The sequence below is a fragment of the Carcharhinus amblyrhynchos genome, chromosome 17 (genome assembly GCF_965287045.1).
Source record: "Carcharhinus amblyrhynchos chromosome 17, sCarAmb.v2.hapA, whole genome shotgun sequence".
In the NCBI taxonomy this organism is placed as follows: domain Eukaryota; kingdom Metazoa; phylum Chordata; class Chondrichthyes; order Carcharhiniformes; family Carcharhinidae; genus Carcharhinus; species Carcharhinus amblyrhynchos.
In genome coordinates this window covers 7,883,501-7,903,163 of record NC_137340.1, presented here as the reverse complement: position 1 = coordinate 7,903,163, position 19,663 = coordinate 7,883,501, and the positions used below count along the sequence as shown (strand labels likewise).

At 51.8% G+C, this 19,663-nt stretch overlaps 1 protein-coding gene across 5 annotated transcripts in view; it reads right to left on the bottom strand.

Annotated features, from left to right (window-relative positions):
• Window positions 1-19,663, bottom strand: part of fam13c (family with sequence similarity 13 member C) — a 142,977-nt gene that overhangs the window by 3,206 nt on the left and 120,108 nt on the right. For 4 of the 5 annotated variants that reach the window (XM_080205443.1, XM_080205444.1, XM_080205445.1 and 1 more), the window contains exons 11-15: window positions 18,890-19,101; window positions 18,693-18,776; window positions 12,402-12,497; window positions 9,811-10,016; window positions 998-1,099 (exon numbers count right to left, since the gene is read on the bottom strand). In XM_080205443.1, coding sequence (XP_080061569.1) covers window positions 998-1,099; window positions 9,811-10,016; window positions 12,402-12,497; window positions 18,693-18,776; window positions 18,890-19,101 — 700 coding nt within the window. The remainder of the gene's footprint in view (window positions 1-997; window positions 1,100-9,810; window positions 10,017-12,401; window positions 12,498-18,692; window positions 18,777-18,889; window positions 19,102-19,663) is intronic. The other variant, XM_080205448.1, reaches the window with a different exon arrangement.

Genomic DNA, 19,663 nt, shown 5'->3' with positions numbered 1-19,663 from the left:
CCTATACAGCTGCAGCGAGACCTCCCTACTTTTATATTCAATCCCCCTCGCTACAAAGGCCAGCATCCCATTTGCCTTCCTGACCACCTGCTGCACCTGCAAGCTGGGTTTTTGCAACTCGTGCACAAGGACCCCGAGGTCCCTCTGCACCGTCGCCTGCTACAGTAAGAATAAAAATACCAATTTAATCAAAAATGCAAAAAAAACAGCTTTTTACATCTGAGCAGTACAGTGCACACACAGAGTTGCAGTGGCACATCCTGTGTGTGTGGGCGCGCTGAGCACTCCACTGTGTGAGAGTCTGTGCTTTGCTAGCTGGTACAGTGTGTGTGTGTGTGTATGTGTTTTGAGCGGTCTGGTTTATGTGTCAATGCACACTGGTGAAATATGGGGCTGTGATGGGAAGCCACGCGTGAGGGTCACGTAAGGGTGGGATGGTGAGGGGACGTGTCGAGAGTCATGATGGAGACCCGTCGCGAGGGCCTCAATGCCGGGGATCTGTGTCGAGGAGGGGATGGGGAAACGTGCCACCGATGAGGTGGGGGGAGGGGCGGTGGTGGACTTAGGGGGTCTCAATGTCCTCAAGGGGAGGAGGGGGTCTCCCAGTGCACTGTGATACTGGGGTGCCCTTACAGAATGGCAGCCACGTGCTCTGAAGCTGGACCCATTCGCGGTACTGCTGTGAAACTCAGCACTCTCCGATAAAGTGGCTGAGTGCGGGAGGGCGGCAGTGACAGACCGATGAGAACCGCTCCATTATTCTCACCGTTATAACGGGTTATTTTATATGTAAGGAGTTTCACCCAGAGTCTTTGGTTTGTGGGGTTTTTAAAAAAAGAGATTGGGCTGGGGAGATTGCTATTAAACACAAATCCTCATCACTGGTTACGGTTTTCAATGATCTTCAGATAAACAAAATTTGGAAAAAGTCGGACGGTGTGGTTTTGTTGATGCCTTAGCAATGTGTTCACCTGCAGCTCTAATCGCTCCTGCTTACCTGCCTGTCTGCTTGAAAAACTGTTCCTCAAACTCTCGGAGAGCTTTGCGCAGTTTCTTCTTTTCTGATCGAGTTTCACGAAGTTGCTCCAACAGTTCGGGCCTGTCGATAACAAATGCATTAAACTTGGCGTGCTGACAGATTGTGAGAAAATGAGTTTGTGCCACGCCGCAATTAATTAAAAGAAAGATATAGTCCCAAATTAAAGAAAATTTTCCACGTATAAACAGTGTTTCACAACCTCCGGCATCGCAAAGTGCTTAACGGCAAATAAATGAATCTCTTTTCTCCTGTAATCAAAGCATTCCTTTATCCCGTTGGCCACAACGTGAGGGGGAACTCCCCACTGATCTGCTTTCAAATAGCACCGTGGAATCTTTCACGTCCGTCTCATCGAAAGACAACAGTTCAAATAAAGCAGCGCTCGCTTACTGTCAGATCTGCTTTCTGTGAAGGTGGAACGTGAACGTACAATCATGCGACTCAGAGACAGAACCGAACACTGAGCCTGGTCAACACCACTGCTTGTGAAGAAAATGTTCTTATTTTAATATTTTTGGAGTTCAGTGTGTTATTCTGTGAAGCAGGCATGTGGTGTGGCTGAGAGAGCGTGCACGTGGGAGGGGGTGGGAGGGTGCGAGGGCGTGCAAGGGTGGGAGGGTAGGAGGGTGGGAGGGTGGGAGGGAGGGCGTGCAAGGGTGGGAGGGTAGGAGGGTGGGAGGGAGGGCGTGCAAGGGTGGGAGGGTAGGAGGGTGGGAGGGAGGGCGTGCAAGGGTGGGAGGGAGGGCGTGCAAGGGTGGGAGGGTAGGAGGGTGGGAGGGTGGGCGTGCAAGGGTGGGAGGGTAGGAGGGTGGGAGGGCGGGCGTGCGAGGGCGGGCGTGCAAGGGTGGGAGGGTAGGAGGGTGGGAGGGCGGGCGTGCAAGGGTGGGAGGGTAGGAGGGTGGGAGGGCGGGCGTGCAAGGGTGGGAGGGTAGGAGGGTGGGAGGGCGGGCGTGCAAGGGTGGGAGGGTGGGAGGGTGGGAGGGCGGGCGTGCGAGGGCGGGCGTGCAAGGGTGGGAGGGTAGGAGGGTGGGAGGGCGGGCGTGCAAGGGTGGGAGGGTAGGAGGGTGGGAGGGTAGGAGGGTGGGAGGGCGGGCGTGCGAGGGCGGGCGTGCAAGGGTGGGAGGGTAGGAGGGTGGGAGGGCGGGCGTGCGAGGGCGGGCGTGCAAGGGTGGGAGGGTAGGAGGGTGGGAGGGCGGGCGTGCAAGGGTGGGAGGGTAGGAGGGTGGGAGGGCGGGCGTGCAAGGGTGGGAGGGTAGGAGGGTGGGAGGGCGGGCGTGCAAGGGTGGGAGGGTGGGAGGGTAGGAGGGTGGGAGGGCGGGCGTGCAAGGGTGGGAGGGTAGGAGGGTGGGAGGGCGGGCGTGCAAGGGTGGGAGGGTAGGAGGGTGGGAGGGCGGGCGTGCAAGGGTGGGAGGGTAGGAGGGTGGGAGGGCGGGCGTGCAAGGTGGGAGGGTAGAGGGTGGGAGGGAGGGCGTGCAAGGGTGGGAGGGTAGGAGGGTGGGAGGGAGGGCGTGCAAGGGTGGGAGGGTGGGAGGGAGGGAGGGTAGGAGGGTGGGAGGGCGGGCGTGCAAGGGTGGGAGGGTAGGAGGGTGGGAGGGCGGGCGTGCAAGGGTGGGAGGGTAGGAGGGTGGGAGGGCGGGCGTGCAAGGGTGGGAGGGTAGGAGGGTGGGAGGGCGGGCGTGCAAGGGTGGGAGGGTAGGAGGGTGGGAGGGCGGGCGTGCAAGGGTGGGAGGGTAGGAGGGTGGGAGGGCGGGCGTGCAAGGGTGGGAGGGTAGGAGGGTGGGAGGGCGGGCGTGCAAGGGTGGGAGGGTAGGAGGGTGGGAGGGAGGGCGTGCAAGGGTGGGAGGGTAGGAGGGTGGGAGGGAGGGCGTGCAAGGGTGGGAGGGTGGGAGGGAGGGAGGGTAGGAGGGTGGGAGGGCGGGCGTGCAAGGGTGGGAGGGTAGGAGGGTGGGAGGGCGGGCGTGCAAGGGTGGGAGGGTAGGAGGGTGGGAGGGTAGGAGGGCGGGAGGGCGGGCGTGCAAGGGTGGGAGGGTAGGAGGGTGGGAGGGTGGGAGGGTGGGCGTGCAAGGGTGGGAGGGTAGGAGGGTGGGAGGGCGGGCGTGCAAGGGTAGGAGGGTGGGAGGGCGGGCGTGCAAGGGTGGGAGGGTGGGAGGGCGGGCGTGCAAGGGTGAGAGGGTGGGAGGGCGGGCGTGCAAGGGTGGGAGGATAGGAGGGTGGGAGGGCGGGCGTGCGAGGGCGGGCGTGCAAGGGTGGGAGGGTAGGAGGGTGGGAGGGCGGGCGTGCAAGGGTGGGAGGGCGGGCGTGCAAGGGTGGGAGGGTGGGAGGGTAGGAGGGTGGGAGGGTGGGAGGGCGGGCGTGCAAGGGTGGGAGGGTAGGAGGGTGGGAGGGCGGGCGTGCAAGGGTGGGAGGGTGGGAGGGTAGGAGGGTGGGAGGGCGGGCGTGCAAGGGTGGGAGGGTAGGAGGGTGGGAAGGCAGGCGTGCAAGGGTAGGAGGGTGGGAGGGCGGGCGGGCGTGCAAGGGTGGGAGGGTAGGAGGGTGGGAGGGCGGGCGTGCAAGGGTGGGTGGGTGGGCGTGCAAGGGTGCGTGGGAGGGCAGGAGGGCGTGCAAGGGTGCGTGGGAGGGAGGGTGGGAGGGCGTGCGAGGGTGGGAGGGCAGGAAGGCGGGAGGGCGAGGGAGGGAGGGCGCGTGAGAGAGACAGAGAGCGAGTGTGTGGGAGAGGGAGTCAGAGGGGGAAAGAGAATGTACGTGTGTGTGAGAGAGAGAGAGAGAGAGAAAATGTGTGCGAGAGAGTGAAAGAGAAAGACAGAGTGAGTGTGTGTAGATAAGTAATTTACTGAAATTGAAGACAGTAAGTTGGGCTGCATTGCAAAGAAGGATATGGACAATGGAAAAAGATGTAAAAGAAGGAAAGCTATTTGGAGAGAGGTCGGGTGCTGTGTTGAGGTGTCGCCCGGTCAGACCTCCTGCAGTGTGCTCAGTACTGGGGGACAGCTGGGAAAAGATGCAGAAAGTGAAGCTGCTTTCAGGCAACCCAGAAAAGTGTTTGTTTTCTTCTTAAAACCAGGAAGTTTCCTCCTCGCCGTGTTACCTGTTGTAAGGAATTCTGTTTGTAGAGGTATCTTACATCCTTTCCCACCTTGTGTGTGACCGTGTTGCGGTACGGTTAATTATTCATTACAGTTTTAAAAAAAAATTAAAAATTCATCGCTGGGTAGAGTTTCGAATAGACAGTGGTTTCGAATGTCAAATTATTGATTCTTGGTTGGAGTACAGAGGTCGCTGACTATTCGTTGAGCGAGTGACCTTTTATAGACCTGATCGTCCTTCTGAACAGCCGTTCACCCCTAATATCTAGAAGGTTCCGTGACATCGATGACTGGAATATAAAAGCAAAATACTGCGGATGCTGGAGATCTGATATCAAAACAGAAGAAGCTGGAAAAATCTCAGCAGGTGGCTCTGTAACTGCGCAGGGAGAAACTGAGTTAACGTTTCCAGTAATTTTGACTCTTCTTCAGAGCTGAAGAGGGGGAAGTGTGATGGATTTTATATCGTATAAGAGACGGTGAAGTACGTGGAGCAAAATAGGTCTTCCGAGATGGCGCTGGAGTCTGACGACTACTCGCCAACTGTGCCCGGCATTCCCTCCATTTCTTACTTTCGTTCTCTGCTTCTCAAAACTCTATTCTAACTCTTAAACTCTCTAACGATGCTCACTTCCCTACTGCCGTCAGGCTTTTGAATGAACCTACCTCTTATAAGTTGATCTTTCTCTATACCCTAGCTATGACTGTAAAACTGCATTCTGTGCCCTGTCCTTTCCTTCTCTATGTATGCTACGCTTTGTCTATATAGCACGCGAGAAAGAATACTTTTCGCCGTGTGCCATTACTTGGGGCAAATGGGGTCAAAAGTTACGGGGAGAAAGCAGGATTAGGCCGTTGAGATGGACGATCAGCCGGGAGCAGGCTCGAAGGGCCAAATGGCCTCCTTCCTGCTCCTACCTTCTATGTTTCTATGGGTCAATAATAAATCAAATCAAATCAAGGTCAGGGTAGGTGAGAGCGAGCAGAGATTTGATAAAGGTGTCGTAGGACGCAAGTCAAAAGGTGCTGATAGTGGTATCGAGGTAAGAGAGCAGAATATGTCAATATCAGAATAAGGGTCAGCACTCTATGGACGCAAGACCTAAGAATAAGTGTCGGTTGGAGGGAAAAATTGGATCAAAAAATGAGAAGTCACGACGGAGGAGAGAGAAGTTATTGAACTCGAGGTGGAATCCAGAAGATTATAAATTGCCCGATCGGGAGGTGAGGTGCTGCTCCTTCGGTTTGTACTGGGCTTCGGTGGAACGTAGATACGTGGACGAGAGGGGGGGTGGCGGGATGTGGTCCAGGTGCAGGTCAGTGGGACTCGGCAGAAAAAAAGGTTCGGCACAGCCAAAGAGGGCCAAAAGGCCTGTTTCTGTGCTGTAATATTCTACGGTTCTATTGAAGCAGGCCAAAGCCAGGCACGTGGGCACGGGAGCAAGATGCTGAGTTAAAATGTCACGCAGCAGGAAGGTCAGGGTCTGTGCTGAGTTTCCCCAGTGGGGAGCAGGCCGCATTGGAAGCGGCCTTAGGCTAAGTCGAAGGAGGTGGAATTGAAACACCTGCTTCACCGGAAAGGAGTGCTCGGGGCATTGGCTCAGACAGGAGGGAAGAGGTTAAGGGAGAGGTGTTGCACCTTGCGTGGGAAGATGCGTGAGAATTTAGGGGTGCTGGAGGGCTGGACCAGGGTGTCACAGAGGGAACGGTCCCTCTGGAATGTCGATAGTGGGCGGGGGTGGGTAGTGAGCGGTGGGAGACGTGTCTGGTGATGGCATCGTGCTGGACTTGACGGGAACGGCAGAGAAATGCGGAGATTGGAGGTGTAAAAAATGAGATCGAGAGAGACCCGATCCTGGGTCTGGGAGGGAGGGGAAGGGGTGAGAGTACTGGTGTGGTGGGTGGGTCCGACACGGCAAAGAGCCCCCTCGATCACAGCGGGTAGGATCCCTAAAGCCCAGGATAAAGGAAAGCATACTCAGTGTATGTATGTTACTCATGCTGCTGTGTTTGCTGAATTAGTTACCGCTTACTCATCGCCGATCGGATTTACAGACTAAAACGAGAAATATTTCATTTCCCCTAGAAATATAATTAGTGTGGTAATACCCAACACTGTCAGATATAGAAACGCTATAACCTCGAATCAGAGAGTCCCTACAGAGGCTGCTCGGCCCATCGAGCCTGCACTGATAGACAATCCCACCCAGGCCCTATCCCTGTAACCCTGCGTATTTACTCCTTCTGACACTAAGGTGCGATTTAGTGTGGCCAATCCACCGAGCCCCCCGCATCTTTTGGACTTGGGGGGGGGGGCGCGGGGGGGCGTTGAATCCGAGCACTCGGAAGAAACCCACACAGACACGGGGAGAACGCGCAGGCTCCGCACAGTGACCCGAGCCGGGAATCGAACCCGGGTCCCTGGCGCTGTGAGGCAGCGGCGCTGACCGCTGTGCTCCTGTGCCTTCCGGTCTAGAATGCTTGGGGTCCAAATCGTTTCAGAATTTTCTGAAATATAGGATGTGTTAGAATCCCTAACCGCGAGCGCACAAAAACCATCGTGGATATAAATAGAACATAGAACATTACAGCGCAGAACAGGCCCTTCGGCCCACGATGTTGCGCCGACCAGTTAAAAAACAATGACCCACTAACCTAAACCAATCCCTTTTCGTCCATAAACCTATCCACGGATCTCTTAAACGCCCCCAAACTAGGCGTATTTACAACTGCAGCAGGCAGGGCATTCCAGTCCCTCACCACCCTCTGGGTAAAGAACCTACCCCTGACATCCGTCCTATAACTACCACCCCTTAATTTAAAGCCATGCCCCCTCGTGCTAGATTTCTCCATCAGAGGAAAAAGGCTATCACTGTCCACCCTATCTAAACCTCTAATCATCTTATATGTTTCAATAAGATCCCCTCTTAGCCGCCTTCTTTCCAGCGAAAACAACCCCAAATCCCTCAGCCTCTCCTCATAGGACCGCCCCTCCATACCAGGCAACATCCTGGTAAACCACCTCTGCACCCTCTCCAAAGCCTCCACATCCTTCCTGTAATGTGGGGACCAGAACTGCACGCAGTACTCCAAGTGCGGCCGCACCAGAGTTGTGTACAGTTGCAACATGACGCTGCGACTCCTAAATTCAATCCCCCTACCAATAAACGCCAAGACACCGTATGCCTTCTTAACAACCTTATCTACTTGATTCCCAACTTTCAGGGATCTATGTACACATACACCTAGATCCCTCTGCTCATCCACACTATTCAAAGTCCTCCCGTTAGCCCTATACTCGACACATCTGTTATTCCTACCAAAGTGAATTACCTCACACTTCTCCGCATTAAACTCCATCCGCCACCTCTCGGCCCAGCTCCGCAACCTGTCTAAGTCTTCCTGCAAACTATGACACCCTTCCTCACTATCTACCACACCTCCGACTTTGGTGTCATCGGCAAATTTACTAATCCACCCAACTATACCCTCGTCCAGATCATTAATAAAAATTACGAACAGCAGTGGCCCCAAAACAGATCCCTGAGGCACACCGCTCGTAACCGAACTCCACGATGAATATTAACCATCAACCACCACCCTCTGTCTCCTATCTGCTAGCCGATTCCTGATCCAATTCCCTAGATCACCCCCAATCCCATACATCTGCATTTTCTGCAGAAGCCTACCATGGTGAACCTTATCAAACGCCTTACTAAAATCCATATACACCACGTCCACTGCCTTACCCCCATCCACCTCTTTGGTCACTTTCTCAAAAAACTCAATAAGGTTAGTAAGGCACGACCTACCCGCCACAAAACCATGCTGACCGTCTCCAATCAATTTATTACTCTCCAAATAACTATAAATCCTATCCCTAATATTTTTTTCTAAAACCTTGCCCACAACAGAAGTGAGACTCACCGGTCTATAATTCCCGGGGAAGTCTCTGTTCCCCTTCTTAAACAATGGGACAACATTCGCTAACCTCCAATCTTCCGGTACTATACCAGAGGCCAACGACGACCTGAAGATCAGAGCCAGAGGCTCAGCAATCGCTTCTCTTGCCTCCCAGAGAATCCTGGGGTAAATCCCATCCGGACCAGGGGACTTATCTATTTTCAGACCCTCCAGAATATCCAGCACATCCTCCTTATCAACTGTAACACTGTCAATTCTACTCCCCTGCAACCCAGTGTCCTCCTCAGCTATATCCACGTCCCCCTGCGTGAACACCGAAGAGAAATATTGGTTCAATGCCTCTCCGATCTCCTCCGGTTCCACACGTAACTCCCCTCTGCTGTCTGTAACTGGCCCTAATCTTGGCCTAACCAACCTTCTTTTCTTGACATACCTATAGAACACCTTAGGATTCTCCTTAACCCTATCAGCCAAAGTCTTCTCATGTCCTCTTTTAGCCCTTCTTAGCTCACTCTTCAACTCCCTCCTAGCCGATCTAAAGTTTTCTAGTGCACTACCCGAGCCCTCACGTCTCATCCGAACATAAGCCTCCTTTTTCCTTTTAACCAACGAATCAACTTTTTTGGTGCACCACGGTTCCCTAGCCCTACCGATTCCTCCTTGCCTGACAGGGACATACCTATCACGGACTCGCAGTAGCTGCTCCTTGAAAAAACTCCACATTTCGGACATTCCCAGTCCCTGTAATCTCCTAGTCCAACCTACGCTTCCTAATTCTCTCCTAATAGCCTCAAAATTACCCTTCCCCCACCTAAAACCACTGGCCCGAGGTTCATGCCTATCCCTTTCCATCACTAAGGTGAACGTAACCGAATTGTGGTCACTATCACCAAAATGCACCCCAACTTCCAAGTCTAGCACCTGGTCTGGCTCATTTCCCAGCACCAAATCCAATATAGCCTCACCTCTAGTTGGCCTATCAACATACTGAGTCAAAAAACCTTCCTGCACGCTTTGTACAAAAACTGACCCCTCTAACGAGCTAGAGCTATAACAATTCCAATCAATATTAGTAAAGTTAAAGTCCCCCATAACAATTACCCTATTACTTTCACTCCTAACCAGGATCGTCTCCGCAATCCTTTCCTCAACCTCTCTAGAACTTTTAGGAGGTCTATAAAAGACTCCCAACAGGGTGACCTCTCCTCTCCTATTTCTAATCTCCGCCCATACTACCTCAACTGACAAGTCCTCATCAAACTTCCTCTCTGACACTGTGATACAGTCCCTGACCAATAATGCTACCCCTCCCCCCCTTCTACCTCCTTCTCTACTCCGACTAAATATTTACCTGAAGTATAAAACAGTGATAAAACATTACAAAGCGGTGATAACGTTTGCCTTACTTATCCAAATACTATATTGCCGACGTTTTCGTTCGTAGCAAAGTACGGTATTAAAATAATGACGTGAGTTGCCTGGGTTTATTCAAAGACCCCAAACCGTTCCAAATAATATGTTCCAGGCTGCAGAGGTTACAATACCAGCAGCCTTGTATCTGCGCCTGCTTCCTGTTGTAATACTCGCTCCCATATATCAATCAATACAAATGCAACCCGTCGATTAGATCAAATCTGCAGCGTCCAGTGGATCACCCGAGCTCACGGTAAACCGCTAATCGATAAAACTGAACCTTGTTTCGATTTAATCTAATCTAGAGTTAAAACGTGAAAGAAAGAAATGATCTAAATGGCTAATTCTTACATGGAGGCTTCGTGTAGATTGGAGAGGGAAGCAGACGGTTGCTTGGCGTCTTTCTTTTCATCCGGCGGAGAACAAAATCCACGTTGGCGCTCCTCGTCTCGATGATCTACGTTATCTACGAACTCTTGGCAAGGAAAGTCGGCCGTCGGCCTGGTCGATATTTCGGAACTCTTCAGAACAGTTTCTTCGTCGGAACCCTCTTCTTCCTGTAAAGGAGACAAAATATCAATTTACAACCTTTCCCGACCACCTATCGTCGATACGTGACTAAGTCAGTGACGGCGTCAATTCCTGGAGAAATCTTTTTTGCGACAACCTGCTTTCTGTGCCACGTCTTTACTGATAACCATGGTGCTGCTGTAACGAGGTGCTGATCGAGTTAGACTCTGACTTCTCAGCTCGTTTCCAATCTAATCCGGACGGGATGGGAGACTTCCTTCGGCGTAAGGATTGCAGATGAGCTCAGGAAGCTTCAGTATTCAGTCGACGTGGAGGTGCCACAAACCGTGTGATCGCACTTTTGAGAGACCCTAGGGTAGGTGAGATGTGGAGCCAAACCTGCTGGGTCCAGCTGCCTAAGTGGTCATCCCTGCCCCTGCCTCAGCTCACTGACTGCTGAAGGCCTCGAGCGGTTAGCACTCCTGCCTCACAGCGCCAGGGGCCCGGGTTGGACTCCTGGCTCGGGGCGCCGTCTGTGCGGAGTCTGCACGTTCTCCCCGTGTCTGCAGGGTTTCCTCCAGGTGCTCTGGTTTCCTCCGACAGTCCAAAAGGCGTGCTGGTTAGGTGCAAGGGCCGTGCTAAATTCTCCCTCAGAGTCCCCAGACAGGTGCAGGAGTGTGGTGACACTGACTTCGTTGCAGTGTTAACGTAAACCTACCTGTGACACTGATAAATGAACTATTGTTAGCACCGGGTGCGACTCCTCCAATGCTGTTCTCCTCTGTCTCTCCCACTCCTGACTCTCTGTAAAGCTGAGCTCCAAAACCTGCTCGGCGTTTTGACCTGACTCTTGGTCACCCGTTCTAATGTGACCTTTGACTAGGAATGAACCCCTGTGAAGCACCTCGTGATGCTTCGCTACGTTAAAGGCACAATATAAACGTAACTGAAAGGTTTGGCCAGGGCAGATGTTTCCTCTTCTGGGAGAACCTAGAGCTAAGGGTCACTTTAAAATAAAAGATCGCCCATTTAAAATGGGTACGCAGTGACATTTTTTCTTGTAGATAGTGCTGAGTCCTTGAGACTCTCTTTCTGAAAAGGCGGTGGGAGCAGAATCTTTGAATGTTTTTAAGGCAGAGGCAGAGAGAGTCTTGGTAAGCAAAGGGGTCACGGGTTACCAGGAGTGAGGCGGGATGCAGATTTCCGGTTACTATTAGATCGGCCGTGATCCTATTAAATACTGGAGCAGACTCTCGGGCCTGAATGGCCTGTGCCTGCTCCTTGGCTAACAAGTTATTTGTGAAGGAGATAGTCGACAACTCCAGGAAGCGTAGCGGAGGGCGTGCCACTGTCTACGTCAATAAGGGTGAGGCGGAAATGGTCGAGAGCTTCGAGTTTTTAGGTGTCCGGATCACCGACAACCTGCCTTGATCCCTCCGTGTGGACGCGGTAGTTAAGAAAGCCCACCAATGCCCTTACTTTCTCAGGGAGCTGAGGAAATTTGGCACGTCCTCTATGACTCCCGCCAACTTTTACACCTGCACCGCAGAAAGCATCCTTTCCGGGTATATCACGGCTCGGTACGGGCACCTGCTCTGCCCAGTAAGCAAAGCCCGGTCCGTCGCTCGAACCAGCTTCCCGTCCGTTGACACTTCCGACTGCCTTGGAAAAGCAGTCAGCGTAATTAAGGAGCCTACACGTCCTGGACGTTCTCTCTTCCCCCTTCTTCCGTCGGCAAAAAGATACAAAAGTCTGAGGTCACGTACCAGCCGACTCGAGAACAGATTCTTCCCTGCTGCCGTCAGACTTTTGAACGGACCTACCTTATGTTAAGTTGCTCTTTCTCTACACCCTAGCTATGATTGTAACGCTACATTCTGCACCCTCTCCTTTCCTTCTCTACGTATAGTATGCTTTGTCTAGCACACAAAAAAACAATACTTTTCACTGTATTCCAACACAGTGGGAAGGCGATGGTCTGGTGGTAATACGGCTAGACTATTCATCCAGAAACTCAGGTAATGTTCTGGGGATCCGGATTCGAAACCCTGACGAATCTACTGATGACCGTGAAACCGTTCCCGATTGTTGGAAAAACCCATCCGGTTCACTAATGTCCTTTAGGGAAGGAAAAATGTGACTCCAGAGCCACAGCAACGTGGTTGACTCTCAACTACCCTCCAAGGGCAACTAGGGATGGGCGATAAATGCTGGCCAGCCAGCGACGCCCATGTCCCACGGACGAATAAAACAAGATGCAAGTGACAACCGTGAATCGAGTTAAAACAAATCAAAGAGTAAGGAACATTGCTAGTGGCTGAATAAATGCTACAGGGGTGGGGTGGGGTGGGGAGGGAACCTAACGGACACTCGTTGGATGTGTCTCACCCCCGTGAAAACTAATCAAGCCGTTCAGGTTGTATTTTACTTACAATGGTGGGGATTGCAGCTGCCGGAGACAGAAGTTGCCGGATGCTTCGATATCTGTCGTAGAGAGGCTTCATTAACAGTTTCTCCTGTTTGCTCACCTATCCAAATAGACAGTGGCCATCAGTGGGACGTTTACTGAGAATTTTCTCCACAACATCAGAATTATCTTCAGACTTTAGGGAGGTCAGAATTACCTGACGTACCTTCAAAAAAAGGACTTTTCAACACTAGAAACGCACAGACTGACGAACGGTACTCGATAAAGGACACAGCAACAACATCTTAAAAACAAAACTCAAATAGCAGAAAGAATTCAGGCGGCTGGATTAGCACAGCGGGGCTGGCAGGATTGGACTGATGTGGGGCGGACTGCAGAGTGAGCAGGGGCTGCTCTGGGGGGGGCGCTCGAGGTGGGGTGGGGAGGGGCCAACCGAGGTGGGGTGGGGTGAGGCTGGGCCAACTGAGGTGGGGTGGGGCTAACTGAGATAGGGAGGGGCTAACGGATGGGGAGAGACTAACAGGCGGGGACAGGCTAACTGAGGGGGGGGGTGGTGGTGGTGCTGAGGTGGGGCAGCTAATTGAGGTGGGGGGGGGGGCGGGGGGGGGGGGGGGGAGTCTGATTGAGGTAGGAGCTCCGATAAAGTGGAGAGGAGGGTGCTGGTTGTGATAGGGAACGCCCATCGAGGCAGTGGGTGAGCTGACCAGGCTGTGAGAGCCTGATAGAGGTCGGGGGCTGTGTTGTATGTGAAATGGTCGCCTGTCAGAGAAGGTAGCTGAAGGAAGAGGTTTGGAGGTGATGGGAGATGGTACGTCCCGTAACCTTCGTACACTTTTTTTAAAACCGTCTTCGAAATATCGTTAGGAAAGCAACGAGAGAGCGCAGAATGATGGAAATGTCAGAGCAAAAATTAAAACATTGTTAACTGCATCGATATACCAAAATACCACACCAACAAAGTAGCTTTTTCACTAACTTCTGTCTTTAGATTTGTGTGCTGAGAAATGTAAAAATATTCTAACTGCATCATATAAAGAATCCTAAAAAAAGTAATTATCCCGCCATCAAACTCAATCTTTCTTCAAATACAATCAAACTTTGCCATGGACGCTAACTATCCAATTCATCTCCCAAAGGAAATAGACCATGTACCCTCAGAGAAATCAAAATCTTACAGAATACTGAAAGGCCTGGATAGAGTGGACGTGGGGAAGGTGTTTCCATCAGTAGGAGAGACAGGGATCTGAGGGCACAGCCTCAGAGTAAAGAGATGGCCCTTTAGAACCAAGAAGAGGGGAAGTTTCTTCAGCCAGAGGGTGACGAAGCTGTGAAGGCCAGATCATTGAGTGTGTTTAAGAGATATACAGGTTCTTGATTGGTAAGGGGATCAAACCTTATGGGGAAAGGATGGGAGAATGGGTGAGCCATGATTGAACGGTGGAGCGGATTCAATGGGTTGAACTGCCTAATTCTGCTCCTATATCTAATGATCTAAAAAAAAGGGTCCAGTATATTCACCATTGTTCGTAATTACCCACTAACGGTGGATACAGATCTGTATTTGATAGAATATCAGCTCGTGTTCAGTTCAAAACCAAGGCTAAGCTATCCTGATTGACAGTACTTGTCAGGTACAAAAGCTAAGTGTTGGATTTGAGACAAAAATGAAACAGTCTGCGTGGAGGGGTGGTTCCGGCCTACACCGGGACTGCTATTCAATGTAGCCTGAAGAGGGAGTCAGTGCCACGGCGATCATCTCACTTTGCCAAAGTGTCACGGTGCTCAGAGAATTTCACAGCGGAGATGTTTATCCTGTCACTCCTACAGCAGCTCTTTAACAGAGCTATGCAACGAGTCCCTCACTCTGGCTTCCCCACCCCCCACCCCCACCGTAATCCTGCACGTTCAGCCTCTGCCCATACATCTTCAGTGGTGTTTTAAAAGTCCCTGTGGTACCTGATTCCACCACCCTTTCAGGCAGTGCAGCCAAAGAAATTTCTCCTGTCGTTTTGTTTTGCTCCTTATTGATTTTGCACCATCTGCCCTTCAGATTCAGATTCATTCAGAAGAAGTTTCAAGAATGGATCCGGGGATGAGAAACTTCAGTTCTGAGGACAGATTGGAGAAACTGGGACTGTTCTCCTTGGAGAGAAGGCGGCTAAGGGATTTGATAAGGATGTCATCATGAGGGGGCCGGACAGAGTGGACAGGGAGAAACTGTAAAAGGTCATGGACAAGAGGGTGCAGATTTAAGGTGATTCACAAAAGAAGCAAATGTGACGTGAGAAAAATCTTTTTCACACAGCGAGGGGTTGGGGTCTGGAATGGATTGAACGACGAACAAAGAACAACCCAGCACGGGAAACAGGCCCTTCGGCCCAACGAGCCCACGCTGCCATTTTAACGTTACGAGTCCCCCCTCCACCCAAGACCCTTGTCTACGCTTATGGCATTCCACAGTGAGGGGAGACTAATTTAGGGACAATTTGTTACACCAATCAGCCTAAGAGCACATCTTTGGGGTGTGGGAGGAAACCGGAGCACCCGGAGAAAACCCACGCAAGCACGGGGAGGATGCGCAAACTCCCGCAGACACCGGCCCAAATCCATGTGTCTGCACAGCAAACAGTGATAGTCACTGAGCTGTCGTGTGGCCCGGCACCCGGTCCAGTTTAAGCACACACTAACAATGTGAAGTACTGCCTGGAAGTGTGGTGGAGGCAGGTTCAACTGAGGCATTCCAGACAACATTAGGCGACGATTTGAATAAAAACAACGTATAGGGGTACGGGAAAAAGGCACAGAATGGCATTAAGTCACAATGCCGATTTGGAAAGCCAGTGCCGACACGATGGGCCAAATGGCCTCCTTCTGCACCGTGACAGTTCTGCCGTTCTGTGATAGACGATTCCACATTTTCCGTACCCTGCTTCCCAAAGTGTCGCTTCACGCTTATCTGCGCTGATTTGCATCTGCAGTTCATTGCGTCTACCCAGTTCACCAGCTGGTCCTGCTGTTACCAGAACGCTCACTATTTATTGCATTGCCAGATTGTGTGAGGACGAGTTATACGAGGACCTAAACTAAACAGCACCGGGTCTGCTTACCGTCCGTCACGTGGCAGGCAGGTTGCAGTCTATCCTGTGCAAGTCCTGCCAACCTGCTGAAGGCAGATATCGATTGCCCAGAGAAAGGCCTCCCGGAGTGGACAATCGCAGCAAGATTTATCAGTGCTTAACGTAACTGAGCTGCAAAAACGGGACGGAACTCAGATTCTGCTGCAGACCCGTGATTGGTGGAGTCACCATTCGGTGGGGGGGGGGGGAGGTTAGAGGATATTGGGATTTTATTCACCTTGTTACATTGCCGATAAGGAGTTTCCTGTGTCTGTTACTCACCGACTTAAACTTCATACTCGACCGAATCGGCCGTTTGATGACAAATTATTCTCAGAGAGACGGGGGAACTAAACAGAGACGCCGTGTGACTCCAAGATGAGAAAGCCCGCTTGTGACCGGAATAGAATCAATCCAAAACTCTCTCGCTAATTCAAATTGGGCAGGCCCACCGTCCTCCAGGGCTTTGTCCCCCTCCCAGCTCCCCTCCTGAATTTGAACATCTCCTCCAGGCCGCCTTCTCTGCAAGGAACCGTGAGGTGGAGATGCCGACATTGGACTGGGGCGGGCACAGTTAGAAGTCTCACAACACCAGGTTAACGTCCAGTAGGTTTATTTGGAATCACGAGCTTTCGGAGCGCTGCCCCTTCATCAGGTGAGTGACGGACCGGCGCTCCGAATAACTCCACGATTCCGAATAAACCTGTTGGTCTTCAACCTGGCGTTGTGAGACTTCTTACTCTCCAAGGAGAACAGCCCCAATTTCTCCAATCTGTCCTCAGAACTGAAGTTTCTCGTCCTCGGAAGTATTCTTGCGAACCTCTTCTGAATGATACTGAAGGTGAGATGGTGCAAAAAAACATGACAGGAAAAGGGTGGTGAAATATCAGATCCCGCAGGTCCATTAAAAAGGCCTGGAAGGGCGACGAGGCCCTGGGATTCTCACTCAGCTCCAGATACTATAGGAGAAATATCCTTTACTCACTTCTCCAAAGGATAGAAAGGATTAGAAAAGATAGCAGAACTAGAGGGCACAGCCTCAAAATAAGGGGGCAAGGCAGTTTAGATCAGAGTTGAGGAGGAACTTCTTCACTCAAAGGGTGGTGAATCTTTGGAATTCTCTGCCCGTTGAAGTGGTGGAGGCTACCTCGCTGAATATATTTAAGTCACGGGTAGATAGATTTCTGACAGACAGGGGAATTAAGGGTTATGGGGAGAAAGCGGGAAAGTGGAACTGATCCGCTTCAGATCAGCCATGATCTTATTGAATGGCGGGGCAGGCTCGAAGGGCTAGATGGCCGACTCCTGCTCCTATTTCTTACGTTCTTAGTAAGGCAAAGCTGAAATGTATTCTGCGTGGGTAGTACGGGCAAACTCCAAGCTGGAGTTTCAGCATCACAACTGCACCCAGGAGTACCCCAATAGAGGCTGGACAATTCTGACATGTCCTGGACATCGACTAGGTGGGCTACGTTCACTGTGACTATCTGTCGAACGGCACGTGGCTTTTCACACCCGTCCTGCTTAATAGAAATCATAGAATCCCGACAGTGCAGAAGGAAGCCGTGTGGCCCAGTGAGTCTGCACTGACCGCAATCTCCCCCCAGGCCAGTGACCTATCCCTGTAACCCCACATATTTACACTAGCTGATCTCCCTGGCGCTAAGGATCCATTTAGCGTGGCCAATCTGTCTGACCCGCACGCCTTTGGAGTGCGGGAGGAAACCGGAGCACCCGGAGGAAACCCACGCAGGCACACGGAGAAAGTGCAAACTCCGCGCAGATAGATATCCGAGGCCGGAATTGAACAGGGGTCCTTGGCATTGTGAGGCAGTAGTGCTAACCGCTGTGCCATCTGCCGCCCCAAACGTTCTGAGCTCATCCAGGATTGGAACCTAGGGCCCCTCACGTTCCACCGATGTTCCCTAAGCGAGAATCGTACACGAGACCAACAAGCCGATCGCTTAATAGGTGGAAACCCCAAAACGAAACGTGCCAGATGGAAGAAGGCTGGATTACGGGGATGGGGGGATCCGGTAAACGGGATATTTGCCAAATGAGGCACTGAGTAGGCGCTGGAAGTGACACTTGTTGTCGGTCAGGTTGATCCAATTGCTACTGTGAAATGTACAGGGTATAAAATGTGTTTTCATTGAACACGTGCAGTTTAAATGAGAAGTGGGGGGCATTTTCTCTCTTAAAGTCCTCTCTTAAAATGCTCTATCATCCACGGCTCAATACTCTCAATCTCAGAAGGGATTTTCAGCCTAAGGGACCAATATTTCATGATTTTCCTTTCCTCCCCGGGCACTCTGCTGGCACGGAGCCCATCTAACCCACACTGGCTGCACTGATTTCAGTCTGCGCCTTGGAGCTTAGATCGTGAATTATTCAACTCTGAAACCTGCGTAAGTTATTCCCCAGTATGCATTGTTCTGTACGCGAGATCGAACAGCTCCTGGGGAACCAACGGCGACTCGTACACAATGCATTAAATTATACAGCAACTGTGAATGTGCAGACACCTCGTGGACTGCAGTGGTTTAAGATGGCACCTCACCACCACCTCCTCAGGGGCAGTTCGGGATGGGCGATGAACGCTGGCCTAACCAGCAAAGCCCACATCCCTTGAATGGATTTTATAGAACGTACAACACTACAGCACAAACAGGCCCTTCGGCCCACAAGTTGCGCCGATCATATCCCTACCTACCAGGCCTATCTGTAACCCTCAATCCCATTAAATCCCACGTGCTCATCCAGAAGTCTCTTACAAGACCCCGATGAGTTCGCCTCCGCCACCACCGACGGCAGCCGATTCCACTCACTCACCCGCCACCCTCCGAGTGAAGAACTTACCCCTGACATCTCCTCTGTACCTGCTCCCCAGCACCTTAAACCTGCGTCCTCTCGCGGGTTATAAAACCGGCCCCTGGTAAGGTCGGGCAGACTGCCCGGAGGGCCCACCCTGACGGTGCTGTGGGCCGAGATCGTAAAGAATCAAGACGCGACGTACAATAACGAATAAACAGGAACGCGATCGTTACTGTGCAATGATTAGGATCTTATCTCTGGGTTCTGATTGCAAGCTGCTTTCAAAAATCAGGAACCCGTTGATGAGATGACCATTGCGTCGTTAATCTGAATCTAATTTGCAACCTAATAGGCTGAATACGTACCGGTCTTCCATAAATGCTTTCAAAATGCAATAGGCAATTTTGCATGTTGACCTTATCTAACCTCAGTTGCTTTTGTGTCATTTCCTGTGCAAAATATTGTTGAATTGTTTTGGTCAGACCATTTAAATAACCGTACATTTGTTCAAATCATTTCAAATTCCTTAGTAATTGAAAGTTTTACTATTGTGGCGACGTACCTTCACGTCCTCTGGAAGGCCGAGTATTTCCTGCTTTTCTTTCAGCTTTTTCATCACGATTTGCACAGTTTCCTCCACGCACGGCTTCTGCTGGGTTTCCACGCTCGTGCTGTGCTTGTTTTCTTTATCCTGTCTGGAGTTTATAGGGACCAGGTTGCTCCGATGCCTGTGCCGCCTGTTATTCTCTTCCTCGGAGATCTTCAGTTTTAGCTCTGTCAGGCCAATTGCAAAAATAACAGCAACGCACACGCTCGTTCGTGCGGTAACGTGAAATACTCAATAAAACACTGGAATAAAAGAACGGGAGGTGCTGGAAAATCCCTCGGCCTCTGTGCAGCGAGAGAGACTGAGAGAAACAGGGTTAATGTTTCGGGTCCGATACGAGCTTCTCCAAAACCTTCTTTGGAGTCACTGAGGAAGACTCACGTTGGACTCGAAGGCTGGAATTTTACCTCCTCGCCTCGCCCGCCCGAGGCTCGGAAGATCCTTGGGGAATTAAGGGTTATGGGGAGCAGGCGGGTAAGTGGAACTGAACCGCTACAAGATCAGCCGTGATCTTACTGAATGGCGGGGCAGGCTCGAGGGGCTGGGTGGTCTACTCCTGCTCCTCTTTCTTATGTTCTTATCCCGCCCGAGGCCAATGGGGAACGCTGTTAGAATCACAGAACCCTACAGTGCAGAAAGAGGCCCTTCGGCCCATCGAGTCTGCATCGAACGCAATCCCACCCAGGCCCTACCCCAATATCCCCACATATTACACCCACTAATCCCTCG